This window comes from Carettochelys insculpta, chromosome 3, assembly GCF_033958435.1.
Source record: "Carettochelys insculpta isolate YL-2023 chromosome 3, ASM3395843v1, whole genome shotgun sequence".
Taxonomy (NCBI): Eukaryota; Metazoa; Chordata; order Testudines; family Carettochelyidae; genus Carettochelys; species Carettochelys insculpta.
The window spans coordinates 204662436-204678521 of NC_134139.1; the positions used below are offsets into that span (position 1 = coordinate 204662436).

At 46.8% G+C, this 16086-nt stretch overlaps 1 protein-coding gene across 4 annotated transcripts in view; it reads left to right on the top strand.

The window, feature by feature from the left end:
* Positions 1-16086, top strand: part of HMBOX1 (homeobox containing 1) — a 181199-nt gene that overhangs the window by 71881 nt on the left and 93232 nt on the right. For all 4 annotated transcript variants that reach the window (XM_074991467.1, XM_074991468.1, XM_074991469.1 and 1 more), the window contains exon 2: positions 10486-10569. In XM_074991467.1, the coding sequence (XP_074847568.1) occupies positions 10547-10569 (23 nt within the window). In that variant the 5' untranslated portion in view covers positions 10486-10546. The remainder of the gene's footprint in view (positions 1-10485; positions 10570-16086) is intronic.

Here is a 16086-nt window from a genome sequence, read left to right on the forward strand (position 1 = left end):
TTACCCCCATCTCCAGGCTTTACCTGCTTCAGCCCCCAAATCCACCCTCCTATTCCTCAAGCTTTACCCCTCCCATCCCTCAAACTGCCCCCCCATCTCCAGCCTTAAACCCCATCAGCCCCAAGTCCACCCCCCCCCATCCCCAGGATATACCCCCCTCTCCTGCTGCTCCCCACTGCTGCCTGGGTGTTTATTTTAAAGGTTTTTCAAAGGGAAGTGTCTGATTTCAGCTGGAAGAAGCAGAAAGCCCAGGGTCGGGGACAGACACCCTGCAGCTCACCGAAGCTGGAGGGAGTCATTGTGCCAGGTGCTCACCCTGGGCTTGACACAACTGCAGCAAGCCACGTAGTGCAGCCCCACTTGCGCTGGTTTGAGCGTGGCTGGAGGTTGGAGCAGCCCCTTACTTTGGACAGTAGCTCCCGCGTAATGGGGAGGCAGAGCCCTCTCGCCCTCCCTCTGCCAGCCGGCAACTGCCTGGCCTACTTCTCTTCTTCTTCAGCACGGGTCTGGCAGGGCAGGCTCGGCTGCCCCTTCCCCTGCATGCAGCATGCAAGTGGCTCCCTTCCCTGCTGGCTTTCCCTCCCGGGGCTCCTTCCCGCCGCTGACACCACTTGTGGCGCTGGAGGAGTTCAGTCTGTGACTTTGGAGAGGAAAGATTATTTCATGATCAGGGACTGGTGAGTTGGATTCTGTTCTTGGCCCTTGTACAACTTAATTTTTTTATACCAGTGATGTTATACCACATATGAATTTGGTCCATGCTGTTTCAACAACCCTCCTTCATGGGTCATCAGCAAGGTTTGGAATTCCCACCATGGGTGGCAGGTGAACGCGTTTCCCCTCCCTTTTCAGGAAGGTTAAGTCCATGGGTCCTGCTCCTTCCAGTTGAGGCCATGCCTTCAGCCTGCTGGAGATTCTCCTACCTCTTGATCGGAGGCTCTCTATGCCAGCCAGACTGACCCGTAGTTTTGCCTGAGCCACACCAACTTACCTGACCCCCAGACTAGCTGAATTATCCCTGGGCCACCGGCTGGCATGGGCACCATCCCAAGCTGCTCTGGCAGCTGGCTTGAGTTTCACGCCACCAGGTGGAGCTGAGCCCCTGTTAGCCAATGGTCGGGTGAGATACCACCTATGCCCTTACTTTTGTCCGAGTCTTTAACTGCTAGGACAGACAGCCCCTTCGCAGCAGGCAGCCCGGGCAGGCTGACGGATGCCCCAGGGTCCTAACACCCGAGGGTTCAACTGCTAGGACAGAGCCCCTTCGCAGCGGGCAGCCAAGAAGGCTGATGGAGCCCCACAGGTTGTACTGAGAGCCCCTACACCTGTGTCTGTAACTGCTAGGATGAAGTGCATTCGCAGCGCGCAGCCAGGGAGGCTGACAGGTGCCCCAAGAGTCTGCTCCGTGGAGGCAGCACGACTCAGCACTCAGCTCTCAATACGCCCCACCAGTGACCAGGCTATTACAGCTGAAAAGCAGCTGGGTTCTTTGTTTTGTGTTGGGTTTGCACAGTAACAGGAAGAGTCAGGTTACCACTTAACCAATTACTTGTTTATTTAACTAAAAGAGTTAAGCTCTTATGGTTACAAGATTACAAGATATATATATACCTTGTTGCAAACTTACAAGATTTATACTTTGTTACAAAGATTACAAGGTTTACACTCTGTTCTTTAGTTGTCAATAGCTAGCATGTAACAATTCATAGATCTATTATTGAATGTGCACAAAGAAAACAAAGGAAAGCAATACACTTAACAGGTCTTATTCTCACCCCTGCATTACCAACATGGCATGGCCAGCGTTTCACTTAGTCCCTCGGGAAGAAGCAATAAATAACGAGGACCTCAGGAGGCAATGACCCTCCTGACTGGCAGGTAGAGGTAATTGGAGCTCAATTAGGGGGTCTGCCAGGCCCTTCTTTATACCCATTGGGTCACGTATGCATCTTCCTTATCTAAAAGGGTGCCAATTGAATTAACTCATCTCAAGACACCAGTTCTCACAAGGCTGGTTCACAGCTGTGGGGTGGAGATAATTTTAGGGCATTCTTTCTTTATGGGCTGGAGATTTTTCCTCTGTCTGGGACATTTGTGTAGGTGAATCAACTGATGGTACTTAGCCAAGGGCAGTCCGAGGCCTGGCTGTATATTAGCCCATTGTGTCTTGCTCCGGAGCATTCAAAAGACTGTGGCTGAGATAAGCACAATCTGCGCTCTTGGGCATTCCAGGGCTGAGCTATTAACCTTTTGGTGCTCTGAAGCACCCAGGAGAGACAAGATGGAGTTGAGAAAAGTGGGGGGTTCTGTCTGGCTACAGCCCCTGCCAGCTTTAGGGGAGAGGGGGAGCGAGTGTGGGGTCCTATGTTGGAGTGTGTGCAGAGCCATGGCCTGGGTTAGGCTTAACTTAGCCTCCCTTGGCCTTCAAAATTCACTGCCCATGATTAGGCCCTTCAGCACCATAGCTCAGACCTCAACTGTTAGAGTGCCAGATGAGAGAATTTGCTGGACTACAGGAGCTCAATGTTGTTTAGCAGTGTTACCAGCACTTCCAGTACTTACTTGGCTTTTAGAAGACATTTAGGAGTCAATTACAGCTAAATAACAGCACAGAACAATGAGAGCCAGGACTGGTGGACAAATTTTTATGGGACCACGGGAAACCCAAGTTTCCCAGGCCACCCTCATGACAAGTGGACATCTGGCTCACTAAAATTCCACCATATTACAGATGTTACCTGATGAGAGAGTTCCAAATTAGAGAGGGTTCAACCTGTAGTAGGTTGTTAATGGATCAGCCACTGGGGCAGATGCAGCTCATGTTCAACCAACAGTGATATCTTAAGTGGCCTTAATCTAGCCAACATAACAATGCTGTGCCTGAGTCCCCTTCTACAAAATAGAGGCAAGACTTTCCTGCCTCTCAAGTGCATGACAGTTTTTAATTCATTGTTTGTAGAAATTCTTGAAGATCTTAATGTGGCAGGAGTAGAAAATTGTAGTAACCTCTATCACCAGCCTGATTCGCTCAAAAAGAAAAAAAAAAAAGCCTTAACAATGAAAAAGGGAAAAATTAATCTGTTTTCCACCTCAAGTGCTATTGGTGAAATCTTAACCAAGAAACTTCCTCCTTTCTTTTCCAATTAGTTGTGGATCAGAGCAAGCTGTACTTCAAAACATCTAACTGCACATAGTGAGAAATGAGGAAAACTGAAGTGATGTCCAAGAACATATTGGAAAATCTGAACTAAAGTGAGAGAGCTCATGTCAAGTGAGACAAATTCAAAGTTGATACTCCAGTGCTTCACACATCCACTTGTCCTTGGCACAGAGAAAATGAGTTTTTGGTTTTTTTTTTTAATATCTGAAAAACAGATTGCCATGAAGACTCATCATTGTAAATTTAAGCTGCCTTTACAGTAACTTCAGATGGGAACAGGATTGTCCTACATTCAATTCTACAATTGTGGACATGATGTTCATATTAATACAGTATACATTTTTTTATATTTTCCCTACAAGGAAAGGAGAAAAGGACTTGTGTGTTTTGCCTTTATTGTCAACGGTAATTTATTCAATGAATAATATGAAGAGGGCAAAGGTTTGTGAGTGTTTACCTAGTATATCATCTGTAGGTTACATTGGCACCTGCTTTCGCTGCTGTTATTAAGGCCTTTGTTGAATTATAAAAGGAAGGGAGTATGGTACAGCATGCTGCCCCATAATAAAAGTGAGGAGGGGGCACGTGAATGCATCATCGTAGAAGTTTGTTGATGGCTGTAAACTTGTTATGTAGGCAGAATGACCTGGCTAAAAGCTGGACCAGAGGTCAGCAATCACCAGCATGAGTGCCAAGAGTGGCATGCGAGCCAATTTTTCATCAACACGTGAGGCAGAAGCTCAGCCCCGCCCCTCCTCCCCCATGCATTTGGGAGTTTATATATTAGCAAAAGACCAGCTAATGCTACCAGCCACCACCTAAACGGTGAAGCTCTGCATCTGAATTTCATTATTAATGAAGCTGTTGTAAGTAGGACTAATATTGACTTTAAAAGTATCACCGTCACTTGGACTGTACGTAGAGGTCAAATGCTCAAGTTTTATCACTCCACCTCAGAAAGGCTGCTGATCCCTGATCTAAAGCAATACGGTCTAGATCAGGGGTCTGCAACCAAAATAGTGAAAAGAGCCATTTTTTCAAATTCAGCTACAAAATCAATCCTTCAAGAGCCGCACGCATGCGAATATGAGAAGATCCTTAATAAATAACATCAAACTGTACTTTTTGTAACCCTGTTTTAAGAACAGCACACACACAATGATTTGCACCAGTTAGAAAGCTGATACTCCCACCTCCAGGCTTTACCCGTGTCAGCCTCCAGATCTGCCCCCGTCCCCAGGCTTTACCCACCACCCCCCACATCCCCAGGCTTAACCCCTGTCAGAGCAAAATCACTCCCCCCATCCCCAGGTTTAACATGCTTCAGCTGCCCTAGCCCAACATGCTCACTGAATCTGGGTCTTAATTGCCCACCCTCTGCTCTCCCTGCACATGCACTATGGGTTCCCCCCGCTCTCCCTCCTTTCTTGCACTCTGGGTCTTTCCCCACCCCTTCAACTTCTCAGGCCATCAAGTGCCTGCAGTTTTCCCAGCCACTTCCCACCCAGCAGCAACAGCGCTGGACTCACTGTGTCCCAGGCCAGGCAGAGAGTTGGGCCAAGTCCTGGGGTAGCTGACCTTGCACCCCTGGACGCAGCTCCAGGCTTTGGCATTTGCTGTGCAGTGAGGAGGAGCTGGTGGGGTGCTGTAGTGGCCCTGCAGGGAGGGAAGTTACACTCACAGGAGGCCTCCTCCACCCCCTCTTCCTCCTTAGCATGCCTGGGCAGCTCTGGCAGGGGTAGGCATGGCTGCCTCTCCCCCTGCTCACTTCCCCTATGTGCAATATGGGCAGCTCCCCATGCTGCCCCGCTGAAATGGTGGAAATAAATTGAATTGATTTAATGCCGGCCTTTGAAATAATGGAACTAAATTTAATTGGTTTAACGGCTGGCGTTAAACCACTTCAATTTAGTTCCATTATTTCAGTAGGGGCAGCGCAGAGAGCTGCAAGAGGAATCAGCAGCAGCAATGCTCGGAGCTGCAAGTGGCTCCTTAAAGAGCCGCATGCGGCTCTGGAGCCACAGATTGACGACCCCTGGTCTAGATGAAATTACCATAAAGTGGGTGCTAATTGGTTAAAAATTGTACTTAAGGGTAGAGTGGTGCAGGGGTGTCTCTTGGGTATTCTTCCATATTTATATCCATGTCCTCGTAACAGAGAAGAGAGAGTTCTTACAAAAATTGATAGGTGACACCAAGCTGGGACTAGTTGAAGAAATGCTCTGAAAGCAACAAGTTGAACAACTAAGACAAGTGCAAACTCCTACACATAGGAAGAAAAAAAACATTCAAATATAAGATGCAGAATAACTGGGTAGGCAGTAGTACTGCTGCAAAGGATCTGGTGATTATAATGAAGCACAGATGGAATATGAGCCAACAACGTGACAGAGTTGTAAAAAAGCCTAATATCATTCCGGTGCTTATTAACAGGAGTCATATGTGAGACCCAGGAGGTAATTGTCCTCTATTTGGCACTGGTGAGGCCTTGTCTGGAGTACCATGTCTGGTTTTAGGTGTCACACTTTAGAAGAGATGTGGACAAATTGGAGAGAGTCTACAGGAGAGCAGCAAAAAATAATAAAAGGTTTAGAAAACCTGATCTATGAAGAGAGGTTTATAAATATGTGTGTTGAGTTTTAAGAAGAGACGAGTGATGGGGACCTGATAACCTTAAAATATGTTAGAGGCTTTTGTAAAGCTGGTGGGGATCAGTTGTTCTCCATTTGCACTGAGGTAGCACAAGAAGAAATCATCATCATCATCTGCAGCAAGGGAGGTTCAGGTTATCTATTAGGAAAAATTTTCCAACTATAAGGGCTCATCTACACTAGCCCTCTTTTTTGAATGGGACGTGTGAAGGAGCCCAATTGGTGAATGGTTACACTGTATATGCAGCACCTCATTAGCATATTTCTCACCACACAAACTTTGAAGTTGCTAACTTCGAAGCCCTAGCAAGCCATGTAGCCATGGCACTTCGAAGTACCTGCACAATTTCCAAGTTCCCTTACTCCCAAAACGTTCTGGGAGTAAGGGAACTTTGAAGATGCGCAGATACTTCAAAGTGCCCACGGCTAGATTGCTTGGCGGTCCTTTGAAGTTAGTGACTTCGAAGTTCACGCAGTAAGAATTATGCTAATGAGGTGCTGCCTATGCAGCACAGCACCTCACTGATATTCACCAATCAGGCTTGTTTACATGCCCCCTTCGAAGGAGGGGGCTAGTGTAGATGAGCCGTAAGGGTAGTTAAGCCCTGGAATAGGCTTCCAAGGGCATTTGTGGAATCTACCTTATCAGAGGTTTTTAAGGACAGGTTAGACAAACACCAGTCAGCAATGGTTTAGATATACCTGGTGCTGCCTCAGTTCAGGAAGCTGGACTAGATGACCTGTTGAGGTCCCTTCCAGCATTACCTTTCTAGGATTTTATGTTTTCATTGTTTCTGTTGTTAGGTGTAGTTAAATCAGACAGTCTTTGGAGAGGTCCCTTTGCCATTTCTCCCTGATCAACAGTAGACCAACATTCCTTTGGGCCAAGAAGGATCAGTTGTGACCTTCTCCAGAGACTTTTGATACTTACAGCTTCATTAACTGCAGGAGTCACTAGTTTGGCCTTCTCTTTTTCCTGTTTAACTGCATCTACTCTCACAATTTCAGCTACTATGGTCACCTGAAGGTCCCCAAATCTGTCCTGTGGTTCAATCTGATATTTGTGATTGCCATCTGAATGTCCTGTGCTCACCCAGCCTTTACTGTGGGGAAAAAAAACGAATTTCTCATATTTCCTCCTAAGGCTTTTTCTCCTCTTCTCTTCATTTCGGTTGAAGCCTAACTATGCTAACTATGACCGAGGCCCACAAGCTTGGTGCCCTTTTTGGATGTTTCATCTCATTCACTTGCACCATGCTCTTTCCAGTTCTTTATGACGTGACTGTGTTTCTTCCTTGCTTTTTGCCAAGGTTCAAGTCTCAGGGTTAGAGTCCTGAACTCACTGTAATTACATCTCTGCCCTTCAGAAAATTTGTGTATATTTTAAGCTGCAACTTTATTTTGTGTCTCTTTAACACAGAAACTGCTTTGGTTTTCAGAGCTGAAATTTGGCGGTTGGTCAGCAATATGATCTCATTGCTTTTGTGCCTTTAGCTGAGGGGAAATGGTTTTAATGCAGTTGAGAGATTTAACGAGAGTAGCTTACTGTATAACTAACAGTATGTGGAAAGCGAGATGAGGCGGGCAGAGAAGAAAGAGGGGGCGGGAGGCTGACTGATATGCTTGTCTTTCCCCATCTTTCAATACTTTCAACATGGTGAAATGGCTGCTAACCTGGGCACCAATTTTTCTGAACAAATGTTAAAGAAGACCAATGCCCACCAGCGCTTACCCCTTGCAGTCCTCAAAAATTGTTCAGGATCTGATCACTTGATCTTAATGGTGTTAGCCGGTGGCCGGGTAATGTGCGGTGAGGTACTCCCCTGGGTCCTAAACAACCCAGTTTTTTACTGTTAGAGCAGGCAGCTCCTAGCACACTCACCCACGGCCAGGCTGTAGTAACCAAACGGTTAACGTTCTTTTGTTGTGCCGGCTGTGTTGCAGTAACAAAAGGGTTAACAAAGTAGTTAGGCTTGGATCTTAACTAGTTACAAGTTTATTAAGCTACAGTTATAAGCCTACGATTACAAAAGGCTATTGTCTACTTCTTATATGCTAGCAAAGTACAGGTGTTAACAAGTTACCTTACAATCCAATACAAAGATATCTGTTATCATCTAACACAATGATATCTTGGCACAATGACATCTAGTTACAGAGCTCTAATTCTTTAGCTGTGCACAAAAAAAGTCAGAGACCTAGCATGGGTGTATCTTACCCTCTCTGCGTCTCTCGATACCAGCGTAGCCAAGCCGGATCGGTCACTCAATTCCGCGGAAAGACGAATACGAGGTTGGGCGTCCCCAGCTGTGGACCTCGGGAGGCAATCACCTGACCCGACCAGCAGGTAGTTGGTTGAATGCACTCAAAGTTAGAGTTCTGCTGGACCCACCTTTTATACCCCTTTTGGGTTACGTATTCTCTTTCTTATCTATGTTGCCAGATCATACTGGTCTGTCTTTGTGACACCAGTTTGTTACAAGGGCATTTCTACTTAGTTTGCACTTGTAAGACAAGAGATAAACAATTTAGGAGTACAGGACATTCTTTTGTGCGGGCGGGGCACGTCCCCTTCTGGGTGATTGTGTGTGTGCATCATATTGATCAATGCCAGCTGGGGTGATTTCTGAGGGTCCCCCCCCTCTCATGTTGACAGTCTGGCCTGTTAGCCTTCTAGCTGTACTTTCTGCTTCTCAGGGTCACGATAAGCTAGCATATCTGGGCCTCAATGAGGGCATCAAATACTGTGCTGTCAGCAGCCGTTTCCGTGCCCTGTCTGCTCCTCAGTGGGGGGGGGCAACGAGCAAGCTGGCTTGTAAGGGGGAGACTTTGTCTGGCTACAAATGGAGGATCCCAACTCAGCACAGGAAAGATGAACTGCATCCTTTCTCCTCCCACTTCCTGCCCCACTCCTGCACCAAAAAGCCGTGCTGATAAGAGTATGAAATATTGCTGCTTCTCTCACTGGAAGATTTGCTGTTGTGTGGTAACAGTTTAGCTTTTATTTATGACGTCCTGTAAATGTGTGTGGTGCTTTCTGGGTTCCTCTGTACTTGAGGACTTTTTCCATTGATAATTCTAGTTCCAGTAATGCATGTTCTAGAAATCCAGTGCTCGAGAGGTGTGCCCCAGACTGAATAAAGCATCCTATAACACAAGTAACTCTCTCCGTTGTCTGCCTGAGTTTGTCCTGCCTGTCTCTTCTCAAATGGATGATAGTTGTTTCGCCTTTGTAGTCTTCCAGCTCATTTCATTGGGGAGCAAGTCACTAGAAATGATAGCTGAAGAAAGCCGTTATAAGATCACTTATTTTCACAATATTAATGCCTACGTTCTGAGCTCTTTACAGACATTAACAAATCCCCATACATCCCTGAAAGGGAGATGAATAATTGTGATTAGTATCATTTTAAAGAAGGATAAATGGAGGCATGGATTACTTTTAAACACAGCCATAGAGAATCTATTGTAGTCTGGATTTCTTAGCCAGAAGACCTATGATTATAGAGCCAGATCCTACCATTCTCACTAGAATTCTTTGTACATTGATGTGTAAGTTTGACCCTATATAGAGATGGATTTGTCGGAGATTCCTGTGATAATAATGAGACTTCACATTTCCAATTTGAAAATATACCTATATTGATGCAGAGAGCACTTAGCTGGCCATCATCCTTTTGGGGCCTATAACCACCAAATAGTAACACGAATCATTGTAATGTGTATAGTGTTTAAATGTGAAGAATTATTTAACAGACATGGAGAACTAAGAGCCAGTTGAAATCAATGATGTCATTGGAATGAGACTGGAGCCCTAATGGTACTTGGAAGGCAACAAGTTATTCAAAAGATTATATGGGAAATTCAGCGATTGCAGAGGGGGATTTTCCCTAATTTATCATATTTAATACAGAACAAACCAGCAGTGATGTAGCACTTCAGAGACTAACAATCATTTATTAGGTGATGAGCTTTCCAAGGACAGGCCCACTTCTTGCTTAATCTGAAGAAGTGGGTCTGTCCCACAGAAGCTCATTGCCTAATAAATTATTTTGTTAATCTTTAAAGTGCTACATGACTGCTGGTTTGTTTTGTTAGAATACAGACTAGCGCGGTTACCTCTCTGTTACTATTTAATACAGGTTGAACCCCACTAACTCGGAACTCTCTCGTCCAACAAACTCCATAATCCGGCATGAGTTTAGTTAGCTGGATGACCACTTATCATGAGTGTGGCCAAGTGTCCTGTAGTCCCATCAAGTTTGTTTACAGCCACCAGTCCTGTCTCTCAGGGTTCTGTGCTGTTATTTAGCTGTTACCTATGCCTAAATATCTTCTAAGAGCTCAGTAAGAGGTGGAGGTGTTAGTAATGTGCTAGAAAATATTGACCTTCAGTCATCCAGCAAATTCTTTCATCCAGCACTAGTTGGGTCCCAAGGTTGCCAGCAGAGAGAGGTTCAGCCTACAGTGTGTTCCCAGTTTTCTGCTTTCAGAATGGTAGATTCAGGTTATTTTAATGTGTGTCTTACTTCTGCCTGGCTAGGCTTTTCTGAAACTGCACATCATGGTGGTGTCCAAGTGCTGCTATTAGACAGCTAACACATACCAAAAAATGCCTTTACATTTTGAGTAAATTTTCATGGTATTTTTTTTTCTCTATATTGTCTTTTGCAGAATGGTAAATAACGCTGACGACCCCTGAGAGGCTTACTGGCTTGCCCTCCCCATGTAAAGTATGCTCAGAACCTTTCCAGTAGTGTAAGTACAACAAGAAGTCACTCCAGGAGTGTTCAAAAGTTTGTTTTCGTAAAATAATTTACAGCAAATGGAGGAGTGGTCACAACTGCGGCCAGAGACTACTGCTTGTAACTTGGAGATTTGGGCTACACTTTAAATGTATTCTGACATAAGTGTGTCAGTCAGGGGGGTGGAAGAACCCACATCCTTGGACGACATAGCTGTGCCAATAAAATCCCCAGTACTAAAGCAGCTGTGCCAACAGAACAGTGCTAGTGCTAATGTCATTCAAGGAGGAGGTGTTTCTACCCTATCAGAAAAACTCCCTCTGTCAGTGTAAGTTGTGTCTGAGGTTTTGCCGGTACACCTGTGCTGACCCAGGCTCTGTGGTGTTCATGTGCCCTTAGAAAGTTGGAGGTGAACAGTACAGTGTTGCCATTAAATGCTGGAAATCTTCTCGCATCTCCTGGACACAGAGGTTAAATATCAGTGCTCACCAGAAGCTTTAACAGCCTTCCTGTGAGTTAGTAGAAGGAGATGGAGGCCATATGGGTGGTGGGGTATATGAAGAGCAAAAACCCTAAGGCAGTGCCCATTAGAAAGGAAGTAATTGTTGCACCAGCCTAAATTGTGGTATCTCCTCTGTTTTTGTCTTGTTGTCTTCAGGTTTTTAAAGATAATTGTAAAACAACATAAATGCCAATGTCCTGATGCTGCTCTATCTTCCTTTTGCTGCTGCCTCAAGCTGAAAGGCTTTGGGTGGGAATTCAACAACCCTCAGAATTCAGGTGTCTTTGGTGTGCCAGGCTGCCTGGAAGGTGACCTCCTCTGTTCACAGAACAGGTCGCACAAAGCAGGACTGTGAGTGCTTTCAGTTCTGTGCTGGAAGAACCACCTCTGGGGCTCAGTTCTTCTGTATAATGCCAGTACGAAAACAGCCGCAGACATCTACACCAAGGCTCATGGCAAGGGTAACAACTCAGATGGTTTTTGTGCTGCGGTCGCCTGTCATGTAAACCACTAACATGTTTCAAAAGTGCCCCTGGGGAGAACTCTGAGACTTTTAGTTTCTGGATTTGAACCAGTAATTTAGAAGGGAAAGGGTTCTTATTCCATTACCAGTCTTTTCAGCCACCTCACTGTAGAATAGAGACACCATTTAAAAATTTTACAAACTTAATTAGCAGCAGGAAAGAAATTTGGAAGTAATGCCTCTACTCCCTTTAACACCAGTACGTTACAGGCTGCAGAATAACTGGGGAACTTAGGTTGTGTCTGCACTGCAATGGATAACCTGTAGCTGGGCTATGCTGACTTGGGCTTGGAGAGCTGTTTAACTACAGCAGGGGTGGCCAAATGGCAGATCTTTGAGCAATGAAATGTGGCTCCTGCGTAGAGCCAGGCGCCGGGAGTGCTGTCCCCAGCTCTGCGTACGTTCCTGAATGCTTGCTGGGAGAGATGGGTGACGGTGGCTCCAGCGAGTCACCAACATCAAGTTTGAGTGAGGGACTGAGGGTGCCAGGCTCTGCAGGAGGACGCTGAGTTGGGGTGGGGGAAACACGGGGGGGTGCCTGGCTGTAGGGGAGGGGAAGGTCATTGGGTTTGAGCAGGGAGGCAGGGGTTGCCTGGCTCTGGAGGCGGTGTGGTGGACTGGGTTAGAGTGTGTGGCTGAAGTGGAATGGGTTAGAGCAGAGAGTTGGGGGTGCCTGGTTCTGAAGTAGGGGTACAGAACTGGGTTAGAGAGGGGAGCTGGGAGCACCTGGCTCTTGGGGAGGGATGGGTTATAGTGGCAGGCTGGGGGTGCCTGACTCTGGGGAGGGCACTGACACACATATTATGTATTTTTTGTCTGTCTGTCTCTGTCTCTGTCTCTCTGTATATAATATCTAGAAAGATAAAAATAAATACATATATAATATGCAGCTCTTTGCGCTCTATCCATGGCTCTTAGAGCCCAGGCTGCAGCCCAAGCCTGAACATTCATCCTGTAGTTCAGGGGTGGCCATCCAGTGAGGACCCTGCAGGGTAGGTGAGTTCTGAGCCCAGCCATCTACACTGCAATTTAAACAGGCTCTTGGCCTGAGCCCCTGTGGGCCCACGTCAGCTGGCATGGACCAGGTTTTTAATTGCAGTGTAGACATACACTGAGTGACCGCCTGTGCTGTGTGCTGGGCCTAGCCTGTAAGTCTTCACTATGAATGAGACACTCAACACAATTTTAATGCTGGTTTGTCGATTTAGACTCTTAGCTCTGCTGTTCTCACCTAGTGTCAGTTGTGTTCTGCCTCTCTACATTCTGGGTGCAGTTTCAGTGGGGGTACTGTGCTCTTCGGTGCCTTTACAAAATTGTTGTGGGACGTTGCTGTGTACTATGCAACGCTTGTTGGCAGCTTTTCAACTGAGGATTACAGTAGGGGTGGGTAACCTTCAGCCTGTGGGCCACATCTGACCTGCAGCTTACCTGGATCCGACCCATGAAGCATCTGCTGTGGAGGGGAAGAGAGGTCTGACTGTGAGTCTCACAGGCCTGATCCAGGGAAGCTGGGGCTCGATCTTGCCCTCAGGCTCTGCCTGGCGGTGGGGGACAAAGGACCTCTGTGTGGGTAAGTACTCCGCACAGGCATCACCTCCCTGTCAGTCCCATTGGCCGTGATTTGGGTGGTGATGCTGGCAGGCTGTTCTCTTAAGTGCACACAGCCAGGTGGAGCCACTTGCAGTCCTCCACCCCTGAGCTGCACCAGGCAGGCACCTGCACCCCTGCTGCCATCCCCTGGCCCCTTCCACTCAGAACCATACCCTACCCTTCTCCTGCCGGAGACCCCCACCCTGCTGCTTCACCTCCTTTCCAGACCCCACGCCACTACCCCAGCCTGCTCCTGTATCCTCCCTCCTACCCAGCCTCCACACCTGCACTCTGCTCTTGCACCCTCCTTCCCCCTTCCCAGGTCATTCCTGCACTCTCACCATGCTCCTGCACTTCCCCTTTGAGGCCCCACGTTCTCCTAGCCCTCACCTGGACCCTGTCTTCCACCCAGACTCCCTTGCTGCCAGCCAGTTCCTGCACCCTTCCTCCCACCCAGACCCCCACCCTCCTCCTGCACCCCCTTCAAAGCCCCATCCCTACGTCCCCAGCCTGCTCCTGCACCCTCCCTCCTGCCCCCACACTCTTTTCCGGACCCCAGACTCCCAAGCCACTCCTGTACGTACACTGTCACCTCCAGTGCTTTCCTGCACCCTCCCTCCTGGCCTGACCCCATAGGCTCACTCTCAGCCCACTCCTGCACCTTACCTCCCATCCAGATCCCCAACAACCAGCCAATTCCTGCACCCTGTCTCTCACCCAGACACCTCATTCCCACCCCTGCCTGCTCCATGGGAGTCCCATCATGTGCAGTGAACCTCTCATTCTTGGGCTCACCCCAGAGCATAGTGTAGTCCCACAAGTTCTATTAGTCCTAGTTCCCCAGGCTCTCCTCACTTGGGGGGCCATGTTGTTTATTTGTTTTGGGCTTTGTTTTGTTTTTTTGCTTCTCACATATGTGTGGCCCTCAACTGATTTTTATCCTGTGGTTCAGTAGCCCCACCACAAAAAGATTCCTTACTCCAGGATGAGAGGAATAAAATGGGAACAGACAAAAAACACTCCACTTACATGGAGTTTCAGTTTGAAAAAAGTCATTCAAAATTGACCTGTGGATTCCTTTATTTCAAGGACTGAACAGGTTTAAGAAATAGGTCGTGGAGAAGAAGTAGTAAACGAAGGGCCATAGAACATTAGCGGTGCAAACCTGTCATCTCTGAGACCAGTTATGAAATCACGGTCCCCTTCAAGTACAGACAAGTGTGGAGCCTATTTGAAAAAAAAAAAGTTTAAAAAAAAAGGAGGAGACAGCTATCAAGTCTATTGCCAAGGAAGCCAGAAGCGAGGTTAATTTGTAGTTCTTTATAAGTGCAGGGAAAAGCTCTTCCACGGACATAAGGAACACAAATCTGTGGCAGAATTTTCAAGAAGTACAAGATTTGAGAGCTTGAATAGCACAAGAATCAAATCACAGCTGTGAAAGTGATCCCCTCTCTGACCTAAAGCAAATACATTCTCTGTATCTCTAAACCGTGCTGATCACTGTAGGATCTGAGGGTATGTCTACACAACGGCTGAGAAGATGCACCCCAGTGCAGGTATACAGCTGCATATATAACCAGGGGATCAGGCAGCTATAAAACTAGCCCAAGGAGCCATCCATGCCACTGGACCACATGCTATTTTTAGAGCACTAGCTCAAGCAGAGCTAATGCACGTGTGTCTACCTGCTCCTGGAAGCACATGCCTAGTTGCCATTGGAGAGCTTTCCAGTATTGCATTAAGTGACGTGACTCACATCTGTGACCTGTTTGTTGTCTTGGTGTCTCTCCAGGAGAAGCAGAGCATGCAGTGTAGTGTCTTGTTTTGGAAGGATATTTTTTAAAATGTACATGTTGCTCTGTATTTGCTAGAGAAAGGAAAGTCAAATAAATGTGCTTTGCATGAGGAGCAGAAGGTGATCAGCTTTGTGATGGTCCTTAGCTCCTGGGGGTGTTCATTCAGGAGTTCTCAGCAAAGAAATAATGGCATCTGCCCTAGACCCAGTAGCTCAAGTTCCTACCACCTGGTTTGAGGTGGTAGTGATGATAGTCCTGACTTTACAAATGGAGAACTTCAGGAGCACAGAGATTAAGCCTGCTCTACACCAAAACTTAGGCTGACCTTGTAGTGGCTGTCAAGCGTGAAACCTCCGAGAGTAGTAGTTAACCCTACCTAAGGTCTCATTCAAATACAACTAGGTCAATGGAAATATTCTCAAGGATTTTACAGTGCCGTAAAAACCCCTTTCATCATTCTAGCAAGTGTCCGTGCTAGAGCAGCACGGCTGTAGCTGTGCCACCCTAGCACTTGCAGAGTAAGCATCCCCATTTCCTGGGCCAAAGAGGAAATGGGTGTCAGAGCTGGTAGTAGAACTTAGGAATTCCAGGCTCTTAATCCTGTGCGCAGTCAGAGGTAAACATTTTTGTAAGACTTTGTTCATGAAAATGCCGTAAACCATGATACTGACTGAGAGACTAAGATCACAGCTAGAACAACATCTAGTGCGTGACCAAGCGGGGTTCAGGAAAGATAGAAGTACCGTGCAGCAGATGTTGGCGGTAAAATTGATAGAGGAGAAAGCTCCAGGAAAGAACAAGAACATCTACACTTGCTTTGTCAGTTTGCAGGTCAGAAAGTGACTCAGGCGGTGTTGGAGTCGTATGGAGTGGATAGGCAACTGATATGGTTGTTAAAGGATATCAGTGACAATGCGGAGGCAGTGGTGAGAACATGTTGGGAGTTGGAAAGTTGGTTTAGAACGAGTAGAGGTACGAGACAAGGAGATTCGATATTGCTGAGTATCATCATCACACACCCAGGGAGAGTGATGCACAAGATGAAGGAAGAGGTAGAAAGGCTATCTGTGCATGAGAAAAGAATTAACAACTTGAGGTTTGCAGTTGATATAGTTATCA